This window comes from Thamnophis sirtalis, unplaced genomic scaffold (assembly GCF_051295495.1).
Source record: "Thamnophis sirtalis isolate CommonGarterSnake01/CBP01778 unplaced genomic scaffold, rThaSir2_p1.2 scaffold_2, whole genome shotgun sequence".
In the NCBI taxonomy this organism is placed as follows: Eukaryota; Metazoa; Chordata; class Lepidosauria; order Squamata; family Natricidae; genus Thamnophis; species Thamnophis sirtalis.
In genome coordinates, this window is record NW_028261382.1 from 53,597,613 (window position 1) to 53,621,735 (window position 24,123).

Genomic DNA, 24,123 nt, shown 5'->3' on the forward strand with positions numbered 1-24,123 from the left:
CGAGCTGCACTGGCTGCCTGTCGATCTCCGGGTGCGCTTCAAGATGCTACTTATCACCTATAAAGCCCTTCATGGTAGTGGGCCTGGGTATTTGAGAGACCGCCTACTGCCAATTACCTCCACTAGACCGATACAATCGCATCGATTAGGCCTCCTCCGAATTCCATCTACTAGCCAGTGCAAACTGGCAACTACCCGGAGGAGAGCCTTTTCGGTGGCTGCTCCGACCCTCTGGAACGAACTCCCCATGGAGATTCGGACCCTCACCACCCTCCAATCCTTCCGCGCCGCTTTGAAGATCTGGCTGTCCCGGCTGGCCTGGAGTTAAGATTCCAACCTCACCCGAATTGTGTGACTGTTGTGCTCTCTTTTAATATGTTGTATTGTTTCCATATTGGAATACTGTTTGTCTTTCCCCCCCTCCCTTTTTGAATTGTGAGCCGCCCTGAGTCCCCCCAGGGAAAAGGGCGGCATACAAATAAAGGAAATAAAATAAAAAGGGAAAGAATGGGATTTGCACGAATTCACAGAGTTCTGGACAGTCCATTCCAGTCAATGAACACCAACGTAAGTCACTTTCTTACAATTCCCCATAACCCTCTCTTTTAATCACCTTTGGTGCCTACAGATAGTTGATTTGGAGTCGCCGTACGGATTTCTGAATTACACTGTGACGGAAACTGGGTGCGTCTTGCACCGACTACTCTCAGTGTGCGTGGTTTCCTCCAGCGAAGGTGGCTTATAAAAGCATGTTTTTATTTTCGCTCAGTAGTTAGTCATAAGTGAGATTCTTTTTTTCTTTTTTTAAAGGTTTTTATTATTTTTAAATTGCACATTTTTACCTATATATCCTCTCATATACATAATTCATTTTACATCATTTCTCTGTTTCCAATTTTAGCCGTATTATTCTCTCTCCATATTTTTTTATCCTGAACTTATTCTCTTCTTCTTAGTGCATAAACGATGTCACTTATCGCCCTTCATTTCTAATCCCTTACAACAACCTCAACTCCACCGCTAAAATATGTTTCTCGAATTCCCCATCCCACTCTTTAACGTTTCATCTTCGTCTCTTAATTTAAATCATCTTCAAAGTTAAATCCGAATTGCCATTTCACATTTCACCTGTTGGTCTTGTTTTGCTGTAAGCAACATACATCATCAAAATTGATTTTTACACAAATAACATTTCACTTAGTTCATTATCCACAATTAATAAGGTTGGTATAATCCCCTTACATCTTAATTAACTATCCACCATTAATAATATTAATACAATCCCCTTTAATCCAATGCGTATCTTATTTCCCTTCCTCCTCCTGTAATGTGAGTTTCTTTATGTATTCTTTCAAACGTTCTCAGCTGAAAAAATGACATTCACAGTCACTGACCCAAATCCAATCAATGCAAACTATTCTAAAACAAAAGGAAAAAACAGAAATCTTCATGCTGAGCATTTCTGGGGTCTCAAACCCCATCCTTGTGGGAACAGGTTGTGATGATAAACAGGGGAGTTGCAAATGCTATCAAAATATATTTTTGGTGGCCACAGAATGCTTGGATCTCTCTCTCTCTCTCTCTCTCTCTCTCTCTCTCTCTCTCTCTCTTCTCTCTCTTCTCTCTCTTCTCTCTCCTCTCTCCTCTCTCTCTCTTCTCTCTCTCCTCTCTCTCTTCTCTCTCCTCTCTCTCTTCTCTCTCTCCTCTCTCTCTTCTCTCTCTTCTCTCTCTCTCCTCTCTCTCTTCTCTCTCCTCTCTCTCTTCTCTCTCTCTTCTCTCTCTTCTCTCTCTTTTCTCTCTCTTCTCTCTCTCTCTTCTCTCTCTTCTCTCTCTCTTCTCTCTCTCTTCCCTCTCTCTTCCTCCCTCTCTCTCTCTCCTCTCTCTCTCTCTCTCTCTCTCTCTCTCTGTACACAATAATCTATCTTTGTGTTTTATGTATGATCACCCAATTAAACCTTGAACCGTCTCTTATACATCTGTGTGCAACACAAACCTGTTCCGATTTTCTCACCCCACAAAAACGGACTTATTGTTCTACCTACCCAGAGTTAATAACTTCGCTGGTTTGATTACAGATTAACAGAGTTGGAAGGGACCTTGGAGGTCATCTAGTCCAACCCCCCCACCCGAGCATTGGGCATCTCTGAGGATGCTTTGATTACGTATTCACAGAGTTGGAAGGGACCTTGGAGGTCATCTAGTCCAACCCCCCCACCCGAGCATTGGGCATCTCTGAGGATGCTTTGATTATGTATTAACAGAGTTGGAAGGGACCTTGGAGGTCATCTAGTCCAACCCCCCCACCCGAGCATTGGGCATCTCTGAGGATGCTTTGATTACGTATTAACAGAGTTGGAAGGGACCTTGGAGGTCATCTAGTCCAACCCCCCCACCCGAGCATTGGGCATCTCTGAGGATGCTTTGATTACGTATTCACAGAGTTGGAAGGGACCTTGGAGGTCATCTAGTCCAACTACCACACCCAAGCAGGGGACCCTACCCCATTTCTGACAGATGGCAGTCCAGTCTCTTCTTGAAAGCCTCCAGGGATGAAGCTCAGAATGACGCTTGGAAAGCCACCTCTCGCTGACCAGAGGGAAAATTTGGCCAAAAGGCTGAAAGAATTACCTCCATCTGGAAGATTCGGGCACGGCTGAGATCAAGGATCTCAGAGTATTTTTCCTCTCTCTGAGGAATAGAATACAATAGCAGAGTTGGAAGGAACCTTGGAGGTCTTCTAGTCCACCCCCTGCCTAGACAGGAAACCCTGCACCATTTCAGACAAAGGGAAACCCTATACCGTTTCAGACAAATGGCTGTCCAACATCTTCTTAAAGACTTCCAGTGTTGGGGGCATTCACAACTTCTGGAGGCAACTTCTGTTCCACTGATTAATTGTCCTCACTGTCACATGGCTTTTGTGTTGTGGTCCTCAGCATCACCTGAGTATGTCATAAAAGTCTCTGTGTTGCCCCGTCACTCAAAACGAGACGGGAGGATCTTGGAATGCTGAAAATGGAATCTGACCCTCGTTGCTCGGTAAAAGGAAGGGGTAACTTTATTGCTGTAGGATGGAATTGAATGCAAATCATATTCTTCAACATTATTCTATAGAATAGTTGGAAGGGACCTTGGAGGTCTTCTAGTCCAACCCCCTGCCTAGGCAGGAAACCCTACACCACTTCAGACAAATGGCTATCCAACCTCTTCTTAAAAACTTCCAGTGTTGGGGCATTCACAACTTCTGAATGCAAGTTGTTCCATTGATTAATGGTTCTAATTATCAGGAAATTTCTCCTTGGTTCTAAGTTGCTTCTCTCCTTGATTTCCACCCATTGCTTCTTGTCCTGCCTGAAGGAGCTTTGGAGAATAGCTTGACTCCCTCTTCTTTGTGGCAACTCCTGAGATATTGGAAGATGCTATCATGTCTCCCCTGGTCCTCCTTTTCATTAAACTAAACATTACCCAGTTCCCCTCCTCCTCCTGTGTTCTCCACAACAAGTCTTTGAGGTGAGCTGGCCAAAGATGGATTGGCTGGAAAAGGTCACCCAGCCCGCTTTCAGGCCTAAGGGCAGGACTAGAATTCACGGTCTCCTGGTGATTTGCCCAAAGTCGCCGTTAGGCACCTGTGATGAACAGCGCGAAGAACTTTCACCCAAAGTGTCCCGAGTTATCTATCCCCTCTGCCTCAAAGCATGGGGTGATTGTACCACGAAGGAGACTTCCTCCATCTCCAGATCGTACAGCATCTGCTCTAAACAAAACAAGATCGAAGGTATGTTTACCTACCTATTCATCATTTGAAATCCACAGTTGTCAGCGGGGGTCTATGAACTCCCGTGATTTACCACAAGCCACAGCGAGGCACGGAGGTTCGGTTTGCATACATCAACAGAATGGTCAATGCCTGGAATGCACCACCTGACTGTGGCTTCCTTCCCCGAACCCCCCAAACTTTAACCTTAAACTGTCTACTGTCGGCTTCACCCCATTCTTAAGAGATCGGTAAGGGGCATACATAAGCGCACCAATGTGCCTACTGCAGTGGTGGGTTTCAAAACATTTTGGAACCTCTTCTGTAGGTGTGGCCTGCTTTCCAGGTCCACTGGTGGAACCTCTTGTAACCGGTTCGGTAGATTTGACGAAGCGGTTCTACCGAATAGGTGCGAACCGGTAGGAACCCACCTCTGGCCTACTGCCTCTGGCCTATTGTCCCCCTATATGTCCCCAAGCCTTGGTAAGGCCACACTTGAAATCCTGCATCCAGTTCTGGTCGCCACGATGTAGTAGAGTAAGATTCTACATTTAGGCAACAAAAAACGAAATGCACAGGTACAGTATAGGTGGTACCTTGCTCAATAGTAACTGTGAGAGGGATCTTGGAGTCCTAGTGGACAATCATTTAAATAGGAGCCATTCGTATGCAGCAGCTGCCAAAAAAGCCAACACAGTTCTAGGCTGCATCAACAGAGGGATAGAATCAAGATCACGTGAAGGGTTGATATCACTTGGTAAGGCCACACTTGGAATACTGAATCCAGTTCTGGTCGCCACGATGTAGAAAAGATGTGGAGACTCTAGAAAGAGTGCAGAGAAGAGCACCAAAGAGGATCAGGGGACAGGAGACTAAAACATATGAAGAACGGTTGCAGGAACTGGGTATGTATAGTTTAAGAGAAAGAAGGACTAGGGGAGACATGATAGCAGTCTTCCAATATCTCAGGGGTTGCCCCAAAGAAGAGGGAGTCAAACTATTCTCCAAGGCACCTGAGGGCAGGACAAGAAGCAATGGGTGGAAACTAATCAAGGAGAGAAGCAACTTAGAACCGAGGAGAAATTTCCTGACAGTTAGAACAATTAATCAGTGGAACAGCTTGCCTGCAGAGGTTGTGAATGCCCCAACACTGGAAGTCTTTAAGAAGATGCTGGATAGCCATCTGTCTGAAACGGTATAGCGTTTCCTGCCTAGGCAGGGGGTTGGACTAGAAGACCTCCAAGGTCCCTTCCAACTCTGCTATTGTATTGTACTGTATTGATGTAGAAAAGATGTGGAGACTCTAGAAAGAGTGCAGAGAAGAGCAACAAAGAAGATTAGGGGTCTGGAGGCTAAAACATATAAAGAACGGTTGCAGGAACTGGGTATGTCTAGTTTAATGAAAAGAAGGACTAGGGGAGACATGATCGCAGTCTTCCAATATCTCAGGGGTTGCCACAAAGAAGAGGGAGTCAAACTATTCTCCAAGGCCCCTGAGGGTAGAACAAGAAGCAATGGGTGGAAACTAATCAAGGAGAGAAGCAATTTAGAACTGAGGAGAAATTTCCTGAGAGTGAGAACAATTAACCAGTGGAACAATTTGCCCCCAGAAATTCTGAATGCTCCAACACTGGAAGTTTTTAAGAAGGTGTTGGATAACCATTTGCCTGAAGTGGCGTAGGGTTTCCTGCCTAAGCAGGGGGCTGGACTAGAAGACCTCCAAGGTCCCTTCCAACTCTGTTATTCTAAATTCGTACCCATTTCATGTATCCAAAATCATGTTTATACTTATATATGTTATCTAACACACACTTGACGAAATAAATAAAATAAAGAATTTTTTTTAAAAGTATAATTTATCTCAATAAAGTCAACTTCTGATCTTCCTGTGGAACCACTTCCTCCACCTTGTAGAGCAAGCCGGCTAGCTGGCACGTTATTCGAGCCAATCTGGCTTGCTGGGCAAACCATGATTAAAACTATCCCAGCTGTTACAGACCTTCCGTTGATAGCTATGAGATCAACCCAGCTTAATGCCTTGGCTGAAGATATCTCAGGCTAGGCGTTCTTCAGAAATGACCCCAAAGAAATCTTTTGATAACATGGACTCACGACACTTAAAGCGTCCGTTGACTCAACCCATAAACCTTCTTGTGAGAATGTAATAGAATGTGGAAATAGAATAGAATAAAATAGAATAGAAAGACTAGAAAAATGTAGATGAAGACGCCTCCGTGGTCATGTGGCCGGCATGACTCAACGCCAAAGGCACATGGAATGCTGTTCCCTTCCCACCAAAGGTGGTCCCTATTTTTCTACTTGCATTTTTTACCTGCTTTCGAATGGCTAGATTGGCAGAAGCTGGGACAAGTAGCAATAGCAATAGCAGTTAGACTTATATCCCGCTTCATAGGGCTTTCAGCCCTCTCTAAGCGGTTTACAGAGTCAGCATATTGCCCCCAACAACAATCCGGGTCCTCATTTCACCCACCTCGGAAGGATGGAAGGCTGAGTCAACCTTGAGCCGGTGAGATTAGAACCGCTGAACTGCATATAACAGTCAGCTGAAGTGGCCTGCAGTACTGCACCCTAACCACTGCGCCACCTCGGCTCAAGTCACGGGAGCTCACTCCATTACACAGCGCTCGGGATTCAAACCGCCAAACTGCCAAACTTTCTGACCGACAAGCTCAGCGTCTTAGCCACTGAGCCAATTCTAACATCTACGGATCGTGGATCCAGCACACACATCCTTCTGACAATGGTTAATTAAAACCCTGGCTTGTCAAACCAACGTTGACTGGGGTTCGCATATCACACTAACTAAGCGGGGTGTGTGTGTGTGTGTCTCCCAACTTGGTAACTTTAAGCCTTGTGGACTTCAACTCCCAGAATTCCCCAGGTCTTGCTTTACCTTTCTAAATGCTTCAAGCCATTGCTATTACACCAACATCATTCTAATTGTCAAAAAAACCAAATTAAGGTTTATTTTTTTCCCAGTTTCAAGTACCTCTCTCCCTTTTTCTGATCAGCCTCTTTGCTGCCCCCCCCCTCTCCAGCCCAAAGGAGAGAAGTTTGGACCTTCAGCTTGGTCCCTTCTTCTAGAAAATGAGAAGACCAGGTTGGATCTCCAGCAGCTGTGAGTCTCTGGGTGGGGCTTGTCTCCGCAGAGGACATAAAGAGATGCTGAAGAGAGACAACACCTGGATTCCTTCTTCTGTGTTGTAAGTGGAGAGCCAGCAAGATGGGACCCCAGAGGACCATCTCAACACTCTTGGTCTGGATGCTGCTGGAAGCCACCAGAGCCCAATGGGGTAACCATGGTTTTCTCTCGGTCAAAGTTGAGTTAGGAGGAAGTGATTGGTTGGAGATATGGAGAGAACAAGGCTTCTTGGAGAAAGATATGGTGGGATAGAAAGACATTTTCACTGCCTCGTTCTTCTGATGGAGTGTTAAGGAGGAACGCTCATCATGGACAATTCTTGGAACTGTCCATGATGAGCCCTAAATTTTGCTCTGGGTGTATTGTGTGACATCACCTAACTGGCATGGTTAGTCTATGGCAGTGTTTTTCAACCTTTTTTGTGCAAAGGCACACTTTTTTCATGAAAAAAATCACGAGGCACACCACCATTAGAAAATGTTAAAAAAAATTAACTCTGTGCCTATATTGACTATATATAAAGTAATTTTCCCACGGCACACCTTACACTATGTCACGGCACACTAGTGTGCCGCGGCACAGTGGTTGAAAAACACTGGTCTATGGTTTAGTATGCCTTGAAAAGTTTTTTTAAAAACCTGGATTGATGGAATGAACTGGTTTTAGTTTAGTTAATTTGGTTGGTTTTAATTATAAGAATGTGTGGCAAATTATCAGGAGTAGTAGAATAACAGACTTGGAAGGGACCTTGGAGGTCTTCTAGTCCAACCCCCTGTTTAGGCAGGAAACCCTACACCACTGCATACAAATGGTTATCCAACACCTTCTTTAAAACTTCAATGTTGGAGCATTTACAACTTCTGGAGGCAAATTGTTCCACTGATTAATTGTTCTCACTGTCTGGAAATTCCTCCTCAGTTCTAAGTTGCTTCTCTCCTTGATTAGTTTCCACCCATTGCTTCTTGTCCTGCCTTCAGGTGCTTTGGGGAATAGCTTGACTCCCCTCTTCTTTGGGGCAGCCCCTGAGATATTGGAAGACTGCTATCATGTCTCCCCTAGTCCTTCTTTTCATTAAACCAGACATACCCAGTTTCGTTAAACCAGCGGTTAACTTTACAATTTAAACTAAGCCATACTTTCCAAATGCTATTAATTTGCAGTTCAACCATGGTTTATTGAATTAACTCCAGGGATTAGCTTCATAATACAAGGGAGAGAAAGTTTTCCTTGAGTCCAGTTTGAAATCTAATGACTACATGGACAAAAAAATGTTTTTAAGTCCCCCTCCCTTAAAAACCTAGAGTTCTGGATTTAGCCTCCCACCCAAATTTTAACCAGACCTCCTCCTGCTTATCTTCCAAGTTTAGACAAGATTCGCTAGGGACTTTAACCTGCCAATGGAAACCATAAACCAACCCACACATGCGCTGGAAGTGCAGAGAGTTAGTTGCAAACTAACTTTTTGTGGATGATTTCGTGGATTGTACAACCCCAATCCTGAAGCATCGCCATCTTTTGAATTCAACGGAACTGTATTATTTTGTGAATTGCAGCTTCCTGCAATATCCATCCAGAACAAAGGAAGGGACACACACACACACACACACACACAGACAGACAGACACAGACACAGACACAGACACAGACACAGACACAGACACAGACACAGACACAGACACAGACACAGACACAGACTTTGCTTTCAGACCAAAATGTAAAATCTCTTTCAAGCGGGACTTAGAATCCTTTTTAAAAAAAACATATTTTTATTAACAGGATCTGGAAGTCCTGGTAGAAATACTTCAAAACCTCCTCCCATGTACATGTCTGGGTAGATTCCCGAGTAACCACAACCATAACACAACATATGTTGCCTTCTGCGTAGGATGTCTTTTTGGCTTCCTAGGATGGATTGCGTTCTGGGATTTCCCGACGTTCTCCATCCAGGCTCACGATCCCTAAATTGTGTCTCCATCAACCTTGATCATTCTCTTCCCTGTAGCCCCTGCAAACTCCGTGACCTACAAATGCAACAGAACCGGTGTCCACCTGGCTGTCAAAATGGACTTGTGGGGCGGCGGCCTCAAGCTAGACCCAGAGTTTCTGTACCTGGGCATCTGCCCTTCTTCACACGTGAACGACGCCTTGGGTTTCTTCCATTTCCAGTATTCATTCAAGGAATGTCACTTCGCCCGACTGGTAAGGGACGTTAAGATTTTCCCTTGAAGTCCAAAGTGGGAATTTGGGGAAAGTTGGTCCCTAAAAGGAAAGGCTGTAGGGTGAACTTGGGCATCTCAGTCGTAGGGCCTTTCCCCACTTGTGCCCAATCATGGCACGAATATCCTTTACCCCAGGGGGGCAAAGCTAAAGAAAAGCTGGCTGAGGAACTCTGGGAGTTGAAGTCCACAGGTCTTAAAGTTGCCAAGGTTGAAGACCACTGATTTAGATGCTTGGAGTATAATCCCCTGGCTGAGGAATTCTGGGAGTTGAAGTCCACAGGTCTTAAAATTGCCAAGGTTGGAGACCACTGATTTAGATGCTTGGAGTATAATCCCCTGGCTGAGGAATTCTGGGAGTTGAAGTCCACAGGTCTTAAAATTGCCAAGGTTGGAGACCACTGATTTAGATGCTTGGAGTATAATCCCCTGGCTGAGGAATTCTGGGAGTTGAAGTCCACAGGTCTTAAAATTGCCAAGGTTGGAGACCACTGCTTTACCCCATCCTAGGTTCTCAAGGTGGATTTATGTTTGCAATCCTTGTTGGTGAATTGCTTTCAGTTTCCAAGCTCGGGCACTTAAAGACAGGTGGACTTCATTTCCCAGAATTCATAGCTGGCTGGGGAATTCTGGGAGATGAAGTCCACCTGGGAGACAAAGCTCACCTTCACACTTTGAGAAACACCGTTCTAAATCAGGGGTCTCCAACCTTGGTCACTTTAAGACATGTGGACTTCAACTCCCAGAGTTCCTCAGACAGGTCTCCAATTTTGGAACTTTAAGACTTGTGGACTTCAACTCCCAGAGTTCCTCAGCCAGCAAAGCTTAAGGTTGCCAAGGTTGGAGTGCGGGCTGAGGAATTCTGGGAGATGAAGTCCACCTGGGAGACAAAGCTCACCTTCACACTTTGAGCAACACCGTTCTAAATCAGGGGTCTCCAACCTTGGCAACTTTAAAACATGTGGACTTCAACTCCCAGAGTTCCTCAGACAGGTCTCCAATTCTGGCAACTTTAAGACTTGTGGACTTCAACTCGCAGAGCAGAGGAGTGGAGGACTCTTCTCGTGAAATACCTCGGAACCTGCTCGATCGTATTAATGTCCGATATGCAGTGTGGATTCCAGGCGGACGAGCTGTATCCGAGGATTGGTCTGGCAAAGGTTTTGCATGCCCTAGTTGATTTTCTTTTACAGCTTGGCTTTCTTTTGATTCCCAGGGAGAGATGTAAGATGCCCTTAGCTCTCCCAGATTAAAGATGAGTTTCCCTCCTTTTATAGCCTGACGTTTTTCGAGGTAGATCAAATGTCATTTGTCCCACATTATCTCGGAAGGGACTCTGGGGATTGCCAATCACGGGGACCAAACTCAAGAGTTTGCAGTTAGTTTCCAACACCGCTGAAGAGAAAAGATTATTTTGGCGCAAGGGGGAAGTTGAGACCGTGCTGGCTGGGGAATCCTGGGAATTGAAGTCCACCCACCTGAAAGTTACCAAGGTTTAGAAACACTGGTTCAGCAAATATCCTGGCATTCACGTAAAATTCTGGTTCTTGCAGACATCCGGCCTTATGATCGAGTACACAACTTACCTGGTGTACAGGCCAGTATCCAGCCATGACAGCGCCTTCACAGAGAGGATTAACTGTACAACCTATGAGTAAGTGCTGAGTTTGCAGAACTCAAGGAGTAATGGATGGGATACTGGGCAGAAGAGCTGATCTGGAAGAAATTATTCCCTATGTTCTTTTTTTAAAACCAAGTTGCTGCTGCTGTCCAATCATATCTTTCCCCCTTTGCAAATCTTAATTTCAGGAAGTTGTGGATCAATAAAAGTGTTGGGATTTATTGTTGATATGTAATTTTTATGCAACAACGACAGTAGTCTTCAGCCGGTATATGTCAGTGTTTACAAGTTTGGATCTATGGGATATACATACCCTTTTGTTCTAAGAAAAATTTCCTGTTACAGTTACAGTTAAAAACAGTTGAGCAGTAAAGCACATGGTGATTGTGCTTTTTGTTTGCTCTGTCCTGCTATATATAAACAGAATTTCTAACAAAAAGAAACGGTAAAATGCAAAATGTTGGAATTGATTTCTTTTTTCAATAAACCAAAATTGGCAAGGTTCACTGAAAATTAACACTAAAATTCTGGGAGTGAGAGAGCTGCGTGTTAGAATACCCTCTAGAATACCCCGAGTTCCAGCATTTTTGGGGCTGCCTGTTTGCTGAGCTGGTCAACTTTGAAAGGCTGATGTGTCCAGGCACCCCGTGATCAGTTCATGCTCTAATGGACAAATCTCTCCCCCCCCCCCCCCCCCCGTCTTCTAGGACACAACGCCCGACTCCTGCCCAAGTCACAGGATCTGGCCTTCTTTCTGTTTCCAGTGGACTGATATTCCAAGGGACATTTATGAATGGTAAGCAGAAATGTATTTAGTTACTGATTCATTGAACCCCAGAAGTGACTCTGGGCAGCGTATCACAAATAAAACGACTTTACAACAATGATAATTAAAAACAATCATTAAAATACAATCATTACTAACAGAATAACAGAGTTGGAAGGGACCTTGGAGGTCTTCTAGTCCAACCCCCTGCTCAAGCAGGAGACCCAAGACCATTTCGGGGAAAATGGCTGTCCAATCTCGTATTAAAAACTTCCAGTGATGGAACTTAACAATTATTTTTTAAAAAAAATTAAGACAATTTAAAAAGTAACAGTACGTGTCATTAAATAAACTTTGGACTTCCTGCATATGGTGGCCTTTCTAAATTTTGTACATAAATGGGTTCAATCAGTAAATGAAAACCTGTTGCTGAGCTTGTCGGTCAGTTCGGCGGTTCGAATCCCTAGCGCCACATAACAGGGTGAGCTCCCGTGACTTGTCCCAGCTTCTGCCAACCTAGCAGTTCAAAAACACGTAAAAATGCAAGTAGAAAAATAGGAATCATCTTTGGTGGAAAAGGAACAGCGTTCCGTGCGCCTTCGGCGTTGAGTCATGCCGGCCACACGACCACGGAGATGTTTTCGGACAGCGCTGGCTTTTCGGCTTTCAAATGGAGATGAGCACCGCCCCCTAGAGTCAGGAACGAGGGGAAAGTTTACCGTTACTAATTCTCTTGGCTTGTCTCCCACTACAGAAGACTTCAGTGGCCCTTCCGATCTGTCGGTCTTTCTCTTGGGATCACAAATCCATATCGAATTTGCAGTCCAACAATTCTTCCATCCACCACTGCGGCTCTTTGTCGACGAATGCATCGCCGTCGATGCGGCCGAGCTGGGCAGATCCTTCAGAAATTACACCGTTGTTGCAAACCATGGGTGAGTTCCTTCCAGAAGCTTCTTTGGCTGGCAGCAATAAAAAACGAGGCATGCCAATGCTCCAGATTCGTTTGCTTAATCCTGGTTTGTCGAGGGAGCCCTTGGTTGAGTTTGCATTTCAGGCTGTCTCAAATTTTAACCAATTAACAGAGTTGGAAAGGGACCTTGGAGGTCATCTAGCTCAACCCCCCCTCCCGGCCCAAGCAGGAGACCCTACACCATTTATGACGGATGGGAGTCCAGTTTCTTCTTGAAAGCCTCCAGTGATAAAACTCCCACAACTTCTGAATAACAGAATAATAACAGAATAACAGAGGTGAAAAGGGACCTTGTAGGTCATCTAGTCCAACCCACCCCCCCACCCCGGCCCAAGCAGGAGACCCTACACTATTTCTGACAGATAGTAGTCCAGTCTCTTCTTGAAAGCCTCCAGTGATGAAACTCCCACAACTTCTGAATAACAGAATAGTAACAGAATAACAGAGGTGGAAGGGACCTTGGAGGTCATCTAGCCCAACCCCCCAGCTAAGCAGGAGACCCTACACCATTTATGACAGGTGGCAGTCCAGTCTCTTCATGAAAGCCTTCAGTGATGAAACTCCCACAACTTCTGAATAACAGAATAATAACAGAATAACAGAGGTGAAAAGGGACCTTGTAGGTCATCTAGTCCAACCCACCCCCCCACCCCGGCCCAAGCAGGAGACCCTACACTATTTCTGACAGATAGTAGTCCAGTCTCTTCTTGAAAGCCTCTAGTGATGAAACTCCCACAACTTCTGAATAACAGAATAATAACAGAATAACAGAGGTGGAAAGGGACCTTGGAGGTCATCTAGCCCAACCCCCCACCCAAGCAGGAGACCCTACACCATTGATGATGGATGGCAGTCCAGTCTCTTCTTGAAAGCCTCCAGTGATGAAACTCCCACAACTTCTGAATAACAGAATAATAACAGAATAACGGAGGTGGAAAGGGACCTTGGAGGTCATCTAGCCCAACCCCCCTCCCTGCCCAAGCAGGAGATCCTACACCATTTCTGACGGATGGCAGTCCAGTCTCTTCTTGAAAGCCTCCAGGGATGAAGCTCCCACAACTTCTTTTAACACACTGGGCTAAAGTTTTAACACACTAGGCAAGCGGTGTGCGGACGGGTGTGGGGAGGGAGCCGGAACCGGTTCTAAACGGCACAGTAGATTTGTGGAACCTCTTCTACGGACGAGGTTAGAACAGGCAGGAACCCACCCCTGCTATGGAGTAAAGTGGGACTTAAGTACTAAATAGCTGAGGATTGAGGATGTACGCGGGTGATCCCTCATCCTGCAGAGACAAAAAAATACGATTGGTTACGGTAAGGTCCCCCCCCCTGATTTTTTTCTGGCGTACAGCAACCTGAGACGCTTCACGGATTTCCGCGAAGGAAATTGAATGACTGATGGACTTTTCTCCCCTTGCTTTGATTTATTTTTTTGGTGACAGGTGCCTGCTGGACAGCAAGTTTGCGAACTCGCGATTCCTCCCTCGACCCGCTCCGGACGTGCTTCGTCTTTCTCTGCAGGCCTTTGAATTTGCGGGAATGAACACCGACGTAAGGGACCGGTTAAGATGGCACGCCCCAGGCTTCCTCTTCTGGCAGTAGCTTGAGATTTGCCCGTGCCCTGAGATGTTTTTTTTCTGAGCAGTGATGAGGACTAGGAGCTTGAGCTGGGCAAAATTGAGGTTTGCACCTCATGGTGTGTCCGGAGCTATTCCCGAAAGGACACGACCACATCCGTTATGTAAGAGGAGGAGACGCACCGGGTTTTCTGCACCTAGTTCAATCCAAAGACATGGAAATGAGAATGTATTATTGTTATCTTCTCTTTATTTTTATTTTATTTTTCTATCTTTATTTTATCCTTTTATTTTTATTTATCTCATTTTTATTTTATCTTTATTTTTTATTTTATCTTTATTTTTTATTTTATCTTTATTTTTATTTTATCTTTATTTTTTATCTTTATTTTTTATTTTATCTTTATTTTTTATTTTATCTTTATTTTTTATTTTATCTTTATTTTTTATTTTATCTTTATTTTTTATTTTATCTTTATTTTTTATTTTATCTTTATTTTTTATTTTATCTTTATTTTTTATTTTATCTTTATTTTTTATTTTATCTTTATTTTTATTTTATCTTTATTTTTTATTTTATCTTTATTTTTTATTTTATCTTTATTTTTTATTTTATCTTTATTTTTTATTTTATCTTTATTTTTTATTTTACCTTTTCTTGTTTTTACTTTTTATTTTGTTTTTATTTATCTAATTCTTATTTTATCTTTATTTTTCTCTTTATTGTTTTACCTTTTCTTATTTTTATTTATTTTATTTTTTATTCTTTTATTTATCTAATTTTTATTCTGTCTTTATTTTTTATTTTATCTTTATTTTTTATTTTATCTTTATTTTACTGTTTTTTATTTTTTATTTTGTTTTTATTTACTTTGTTATTCTTTTGTTTCTATTTATCTAATTTTTATTTCATCTTTATTTTTTATTTTATCTTTATTTTGTATCTTATTTATTTTAATTTTTTATTGGTTTTGTCTTTTCCTGCTTTTATTAATTTTCTTAATTCTTTTATTTTTATTTGGATTTCAGATTTACCTGCATTGCCACGTCCTCGTCTGGGACCCAGCAGTGGTGACTAATCCCACCAGGAAGGCTTGTTCCTTTAACAGGGATACAAACAGGTAAAGGTGTGATAGGAAGAAAGGAAAGGAAGGAAGGAAGGAAGGAAGGAAGGAAGGGGAGGGGAGGGGAGGGGAGGGGAGGGGAGGGGAGGGAGGAAGGAAGGAAGGAAGGACGGACTGTGGTGGTACAGTGGAGAGTCTGCAATATTGCAGGATAATTCTGCCGACTGCCAGGAGTTCGATCCTGACGGGGCTCAAGGTTGACTCAGCCTTCCGTCTTTCCGAGGTCGGTAAAATGAGGACCCAGATTGTTGGGGGGCAAAAGGCTGACTCTGTAAACTGCTTAGAGAGGGCTGGAAAGCACTCTGAAGCGGTATATAAGTCTAAGTGCTATTGCTAAGTGGGAAGGAAGGAAGGAAAGAAGAAAGGAAAGGAAAGGAAAGGAAAGGAAAGGAAAGGAAAGGAAAGGAAAGGAAAGGAAGGAAGGAAGGAAGGAAGGAAGGAAGGAAGGAAGGAAGGAAGGAAGGAAGGATTGATTGACTGACCATGGTGGTACAGTGGAGAGTCTGCAGTATTGCAGGATAATTATGCCGACTGCCAGGAGTTCGATCCTGATGGGGTTCAAGGTTGACTCAGCCTTCCATCCTTCCGAGGTGGGTAAAATGAGGACCCAGATTGTTGGGGGGCAAAATGCCGACTCTGTAAACTGCTTAGAGAGGGCTGGAAAGCATTGTGAAGCGGTCTATAAGTCGGAGTTCCGTTCCTATTGCTAAGGAGGGGGCGCAGCGAGCGAGGGCCTTGTCACATGGGTGGCTTGAGTGATTCGCCCCCAACCAAAATATTTGGGATCTGAAACGGTCTCCTCCCTCCCTTGCAGTTGGAAAGTTCTGGATGGGACGGCCAATGAGGTCTGCAAGTGCTGTGACTCGGTGTGTGAAACCGCTGGCTCTCGACACAAGAGAGGTGTAAAAGGTACTTTCCCGCTTCCCTTCCCTTCGTTATGGCACGCCGACGGACTGCGGAGCTGGCAGCAGAGTCGGACAGCGAGGAGGTTGGGGAGGAGCATGGGCCAGTCTTGGGGGCTGAGGAAAGCTGAAGGCTGGATTATTGCAACGCGCTCTACATGGGGCTACCCTTGAAAAGCGTTTGGAGACTGCAGCTAGTCCAGAATGCAGCCGCGTGAGCGATATTGGGTGTACCAAGATACATCCATGTTATATCTGTCCTCCGCGAGCTGCACTGGCTACCAATCTCCGGACGCAATTCAAGGTGTTAAAGCCCTACATGGCTTAGGGCCAGCGTGCCTACGAGACCGCCTACTGCCACATACCTCCCAGCGGCCGGTAAGGTCCCACAGATTGGGCCTCCTTCAGATGCCGTCGGCAAGACAGTGTCGGCTGGCGGCCCCTCGGAGGAGGGTTCCACCACAAAACCGCGGTAGACAAAAGCGCGCTCGACGAAAGCGCGTACGTGACGTCATCACAGCACGACGAAAACATCGCGCTGTGATCGATAAATGTAAAATTAAAGCGAAAACCTTACCCTAACCCCCCAAACCTAACCCTAACCCTAACCCTAAACCTAAACCTAACCCTTAACCTAACCCTAAACCTAACCCTAAACCTAACCCTTAACCTAATGCTAAACCTAACGCTAACCCTTAACCTAACGCTAAACGTAACCCTAACACTCTAAACCTAACCCTAACCCTTAACCTAACCCTAACCCTTAACCTAACCCTAACCCTAACCCTAAACCTAACCCTTACCTTTATGTGAATCGGCTTGCTTTAATTTTATTTTTATTTCAATTTTTAATTTTTTTCGTTGCGCTGTGATGACGTCACGTACGCGCTTTCGTCGAGCGCGCTTTTGTGGACCACGGTTTTGACGGGTCACGCGGAGGAGAGCCTTCTCTGTGGCTGCTCCGACCCTTTGGCTACCCCCAGAGATCCGGACCTCACCCACCATCATGGCCTTCAGGAAAGCTGTTAAAACCTGGCTGTTCCGGCAGGCCTGGGGCTGTTGACCTCATTGTTGAGGTCCGGCCCCGATCAGAACGAATGCGTGTGTTTTGTGATTTTAAACTGCCTTTCTCTTATTTTTTTTCTTATTTTTTCTTCTTTTGTAAGCCGCCCGGAGTCCTTCGGGATTGGGCGGCATATAAATTTTAATAAATAAATAAATAAGATGGGGGGCTCCACGTCGGAGGCAGAGAGGGAGCTAGACAGCAGTGAAGCAGAAGAACAGCTGGAGCCTGTTCCCAGTGTGCGCATGCGCAGAGCCGCCAGAAGACGAGCAACTAAGAAAGCAGGGTCGACTTGGGAGTAAAGCCACACCTTGGAGGTGGTTGGCCCCTCCCACAGGAAACAACAGAGGAGCGAACGGGGGGGGGGGGCTTTTGCAGGAAACAATTCGTCCCTTCGGTCGTGTCAAGAATGGAAAGTTCTGTTTGTGACTCTAAGAGACTCTGTGCCAAGTTTTCCCTTGCCCTGCTAGTTTGGAAACTCATTATCTGGCAGCTCTCCAAGCGAGATAAGGTTTGTGTGGATAAATATTCCTGTTTGCTAAAGCCTTGCGGACTGTGAATGAAAGGAAGTCACATTTCATGTAAATAAATGGGGTTTTGTCGGGATCAAGACTCTGCTTCTTGAAGGAAGCCTGAGTCAGAACACCTTGTTCGATTTCAGATCCGGCTCCAGAAGTCGGTCCGTTGCAATCCAACTGGCTGGTGATTGGTCGCTTGAAGGTTCGGCGATCTGCACCCAGGAGGGGAAGCTCGGAGTGGGGTTCCAATCACACCCTCCTTCTGGAGAGCCATCAAGGCAAGGTGAGTCAGGAGCTGTCAATTTGGATGCTTTGGGAAATAGCTTCAGCCCCCCGCTCCTCTCTGTGGAAGCCCCTCAAATATTGGAAGATGCTCTCCTGTCTCCCCTGGTCCTTCTCTTCACTAGACTAGGCAGGCCCAGTTCCTGCAACCGTTCATCGTATGTTTGAGCCTCCAGGCCTTTGATCATCTTAGATAGATTCAGATTAACAGAGTTGGAAGGGACATTGGAGGTCATCTAGTCAACCCCCCCGCCCAAGCAGGAGGCCCTACACCATTTCTGACAGAGGGCAGTCCAGTCTCTTCTTGAAAGTCTCCAGGGATGAAGCTCCCACAACTTCCGAAGGCAACTTCTGTTCCATGGGTTGATTGTTCTCCCTGTCAGAAAATTCCTCCTTATTTCCAGGTTGAATCTCTCCTTGGTCAGTTTCCATCCATTCTTCCTTGTCTGGCCTTCGGGTGCAGCCCCTCAAATATTGGAAGACTGCTCTCCTGTCTCCCCTGGTCCTTCTCTTCACTAGACTAGCCATGCCCAGTTCCTGCAACTATTCTTCCTATGTTTTAGTCTCCAGGCCCCTAATCATCCTGGTTGCTCTTCTCTGCACTTTTTCTAGAGTCTCCACATCTTTCTTTATAGTATGGTAACCAAACTCTCTCTTTCTGGTTACTTGAGGTTAGCTTAGATTGTGTGAACCCAGCCATTGTGGTCTGGAAGCTATGAGTTATTTTTGCAGAAAATGACAGGCTTTAGACTTTTCAGGACACAGAAAAAGTTTATTTGGCAGCCACGTTCAGAAAGTTAGCGAAAAGGCTAACATTGCAAATTCTGAACAACCTTCATTATCGAAGCACGTGTTCTTATACATTCTCAAAGGCAGCGTTAACACGGAAATACTTAATACTATACAATAGCAGAGTTGGAAGGGACCTTGGAGGTCTTCTAATCCAACCCCTGCCTAGGCAGGAAACCCTACACCGTTTCAGACAAATGGCTATCCAACATCTTCTTAAAGACTTCCAGTGTTGGGGCATTCACAACTTCTGGAGGCAAGGAGTTCCACTGATTAATTGTTCTCACTGTCAGGGAATTTCTCCTCAGTTCTAAGTTGCTTCTCTCCTTGATTAGTTTCCACCCATTCCTTCTTCTCCTGCCCTCAGGTGCCTTGGAGAATAGCTTGACTCCCTCTTCTTTGGGGCAACCCCTGAGATATTGGAAGACTGCTGTCATGGTCTCCCCTGGTCCTTCTTTCTATTAAACTAAACATCCCCAGTTCCTGCAACCGTTCTTCCTATGTTTTAGCCTCCAGTCCCCTCATCATCTTTGTTGCTCTTCTCTGCACTCTTTCTAGAGTCTCAGCATCATTTCTACATCGTGGTGACCAAAACTGAATGCAGGATTCCAAGTGTGGCCTTACCAAGGCACTTAACTCATTTCCTATTGGTTACCTTGAGGAAAAAGCCTTATAAGGAGATGAGGGTCTTACTCTTAAGAGCCGAGGTGGCACAGTGGTTAGAGTGCAGCACTGCAGGCCACTTCAGCTGACTGCTATCTGCAGTTCAGCGGTTCAAATCTCACCGGCTCAGGGTTGACTCAGCCTTCCATCCTTCCGAGGTGGGTGAAATGAGGACCCAGACTGTGGGGGCGATATGCTGACTCTGTAAACTGCTTAGAGAGGGCTGAAAGCCCTATGAAGCGGTATATAAGTCGAACTGCTATTGCTATTGCTACTTCTCCTTTTGTTACAGGTATGGATTACATGTCATTAACAAACTTTATCTGAACCTTGTGGTTTGGACTTTTGACATAGAGAGGTTGGCTGGAACATCTTGTGGTTAGAGAATGTTGACATGTCTTTTAAGCAAGCTTCTAACTATTAATATTTATCTATTATCTATTATCTATTATCTATTATCTATTATCTATTATCTATTATCTATTATCTATTATCTATTATCTATTATCTATTATCTATTATCTATTATCTATTATCTATTATCTATTATCTATTATCTATTATCTATTATCTATTATCTATTATCTATTATCTTTTATCTTTTATCTTTTATCATTTATCATTTATCATTTATCATTTATCATTTATCATTTATCATTTATCATTTATCTATCATTTATCATTTATCATTTATCATTTATCATTTATCATTTATCATTTATCATTTATCTATTATCTATTATCTATTATCTATTATCTATTATCTATTATCTATTATCTATTATCTATTATCTATTATCTATTATCTATTATCTATTATCTATTATCTATTATCTATTATCTATTATCTATTATCTATTATCTATTATCTATTATCATCTATTATCATCTATTATCATCTATTATCATCTATTATCATCTATTATCATCTATTATCATCTATTATCATCTATTATCATCTATTATCATCTATTATCATCTATTATCATCTATTATCATCTATTATCATCTATTATCTATTATCATCTATTATCTATTATCATCTATTATCTATTATCATCTATTATCTATTATCTATTATCTATTAAATTAACTATCCTTTTTATGCCATGTCTTCAATCTTATATTTTTTTTAATCCATGTTTTATTCTACTTTATTATGACATGTGAAGATGAGGAAAGCTTAGCCAACGGGTGGCTTATTCCACAACTGTTTAAATAAAGCATTGTTTATCCAGTTTATTCAATCGAATGATTTACTCAATGATTCATTGTTCAATATTTAATCATATCTCCCCTTCTTCTGGCAGGAGGGAAGCCAGCGCTGATGCCACCTATTGTGGGTACCCTTCTTCCCGCGATCGCTGCAAATCTCCATTCTCGCCTTTGGCCCTCTGCTTTTTTACAACACTTTTCGGAAAATACTGGGCCTACCCAGCAGGGATGTTGTGGACAATGCTGAACAAGGATGGGGGCTGTTATCTACACTGCTACAGACAGACTAAATTAAAAGCAATTGAAATGACTTTGCTTGGGCTGATGAGACCCTTTTGAGATACAAGACCAGTCAAGCTGCCAACACAATAAGGGGGGGACAAACTTTGGGTTCAAACTTTGGAGTCTAAAGTGAGGTGGGCTTAGGACTCCCCCTCTTGAGCATATATAGAGCCGAGGTGGCGCAGTGGTTAGGGTGCAGTACTGCAGGCCACTTCAGCTGACTGCTATCTGCAGTTCAGCGGTTCTAATCTCACCGGCCCAAGGTTGACTCAGCCTTCCATCCTTCCGAGGTGGGTGAAATGAGGACCCGGATTGTTGGGGGCAATATGCTGGCTCTGTAAACCGCTTAGAGAGGGCTGAAAGCCCTATGAAGCGGTATATAAGTCTAACTGCTATTGCTATTGAGCATGGGGGGGGGGCACACAGTTCCTTCTCTGCCTGACCCCGGTTTCCCAAGGTGTGTTTAGTGCAGGTATCACATGGCAGGTGAGACTGAAATTGTCGAGCCCTTCAAAACTTTTAAGTTGAGACCGACATTTTGAGCCCCTTTTGAATTTTTTCAGGGGTCTTTAAACGTAGATTGGGGGTCCTCCCCAGTGGTGAAATCCAAACGTTTTCCTTGCCGGTTCTGTGGGCGTGGCTTGGTGGGTGTGGTTTGGTGGTCATGTGACTGGGTGGGCCGTCTCCCCCCCCCAAAAAAGCAAGAGAATCCAGTTGCCTCTGGAAAAAAACACCTTTGGGATTTTAAATTACCAAGTTCGATAAGCATTGCTCCACCAGCTTCCTAACCCCCCCAAAAAAACCAATGATAAATCACATCTGCAGGTGACTGAGCTATAAAACCATCGTGGTTCATTTAGTGCATACAAGGTTCAAAGCTTTGTTGACAAATTAAACCAAAAACACAGCCTGAGCTGCTCTTCCTCTCCTCTCCTCCTTTCTCTCCCTCTCTCCCTTCTCTACTTCCTTTCTTCCTCCTTTCCCTTCCTTCTTCCCTTACCTCTCCCCTCCTCCCCCCTTCCTCTTCCCCTTTCTACCCTCTCTCCTTCTCTCCTTCTCCCTTCCATCTTCCTCTCCTCTCTACCTTCCTTCCCTCCTCTTCCTCTCCTCTCCTCTCCTCCTTTCTCTCCCTCTCTCCCTTCTCTACTTTCTTCTTTCCTCCTCTCCTTTCCTTTCCTTCTCCCCTTACCTCTCCCCTACTTCTCAAGTAGAGTACATTTCTCATGGCAACACTCTGCCCACAACCTAGAGTTCGATCCTGTTGGAGCTCAAGGTTGATTTAGCCTTCCATCCTCCTTAGAGCGGTAAAATGAGGACCCAGGTTAGATAAATAAATTTATTTAGATTTGGCTTAAAAATTGTGTAAATCTGATTTCTGTGGTGTATTGAGCCTAGTTTATGACTGAGCACGTTGGTTTATTCAATTTTATGACTCGGTTTTACACTCCAAACAACACGTGGAAATCCAGTTATGGGATGCGCATGTAACACAAATCATTCGGTTGTTTAAGTTGTGCTTTAGTATGCTGTATGAAGACAGCTGTACTGGTAACCTGTTGGTGAGCCCAACCAGTGTAGCTTGTAAATCATAGCTTAGTGCATTATGTAAAGGCAGCCAAAGGTTCCCCTCGCACATATGCGCTAGTCGTTCCCGACTCTAGGGGGGCGGTGCTCATCTTCCTTTCAAAGCCGAAGAGCCAGCGCTGTCTGAAGACGTCTCCGTGGTCATGTGGCCAGCATGACTCAACGCCGAAGGCACACGGAACGCTGTTCCTTTCCCACCAAAGGTGCTCCCTATTTTTCTACTTGCATTTTTTACCTGCTTTCGAACTGCTAGGTTGGCAGAAGCTGGGACAAGTCACGGGAGCTCCCTCCGTTACGCGGCGCTGGGGATTCAAACCCCCGAATTGCTGATCTTTCTCATCTATAAGCTCAGCATCTTAGCCACTGAGCCACCCGTCAAAGGCCGCCAATTCTGGCATTCAGAATTAACTTTTATTTATTTTTTTTAATTTCCATACCTTTTTTTTTTAACAAAACACAAAAAATGAATGAAAACGCAAAAACCATCAACACAAAAGTTAATAAACAGTAGGAAGCCATAACAAGAAAAGCATCATCAAGCTATTTATGGATTAAACTATATATGTACGAACATTTTGAATTTTTAAAGATGTAAAATACCATAAAATTTATGCCAAAAGGATGCAGAGAACCTTATTTTTAATTAATAGGGGGGAAAATGCTTTTTGGGTAGTTAAAAAAAAATGTAAACCAACATTAAAACAAACCAGCCATTGTGAGAGAGAACTGATCAGAGCTATCTCTTGGGATAACATGGATTACGAGTCCCACCCTTTCTTCACCTGGGCCATGTTGGCTGAGAACCATGAGATATGAAGTCCAACATTTTGGAAAGGAGAAAACTCCCTTTGTCTTACTCTAGTGTAAAAGCAAAAGTTACACACACAATAGCAGATCTATAGTAGCGTTGCACAATTTTGGGACTCCAGTTCCCATTGAGCTGAGCCACTAGAAAAGCTGGGTTGGATGGCAATTGAGGGATAGGATAGGGTTAGGATGTTGATACTGCTTTATAAGGCCTTGGTAAGGTCACAGTTGGAATATCACTCCAGTTTTGGTCGTCAGGATGTAACAAAGATGTGGAGACTCTAGAAAGAGTGCAGAGAAGAGCAACAAAGATGATTAGGGGACTGGAGGCTAAAACATATGAAGAACGGTTGCAGAAACTGGGAATGTCTAGTTTAATGAAAAGAAGGACTAGGGGAGACATGATAGCAGTCTTCCAATATCTCAGGGGTTGCCCCAAAGAAGAGGGAGTCAAACTATTCTCCAAAGCACCTTCAGGCAGGACAAGAAGCAATGGGTGGAAACTAATCAAGGAGAGAAGCAACTTAGAAATGAGGAGAAATTTCCTGACAGTGAGAACAATTAATCAGTGGAACAACTTGCCTCCAGAAGTTGTGAATGCTCCAACACTGGAGGTTTTCAAGAAGCTATTAGACCACCATTGGTCTGAAATGGTGTGGAGTTTCCTGCCTTGAGCAGGGGTTGGACTAGAAGACCTCCAAGGTCCCTTCCAGCTCCATTTCTTCTCTTAGAGCGATTGGCCAATCAGCACCGAGAAAAGAAGCACCAGGTGAGCCTAATTTTGGTCATTTAAGGAAGTCTGAGGACAGCTGGGCTTTGGATAG

At 44.0% G+C, this 24,123-nt stretch overlaps 1 protein-coding gene across 1 annotated transcript; it reads left to right on the plus strand.

Moving 5' to 3' along the window:
* Nucleotides 1–3,525: 3,525 nt before the first annotated feature.
* On the plus strand, nt 3,526–24,092 carry LOC148048827 (zona pellucida sperm-binding protein 3-like). Its single transcript, XM_087703478.1, has 8 exons — nt 3,526–3,775; nt 8,920–9,116; nt 10,687–10,787; nt 12,210–12,455; nt 13,936–14,044; nt 15,100–15,191; nt 16,009–16,103; nt 24,031–24,092. The coding sequence occupies exons 1-8, from the start codon at nt 3,526–3,528 to the stop codon at nt 24,090–24,092; spliced, it is 1,152 nt and encodes a 383-aa protein (XP_087559604.1).
* The last annotated feature ends 31 nt before the right edge of the window (nt 24,093–24,123 follow it).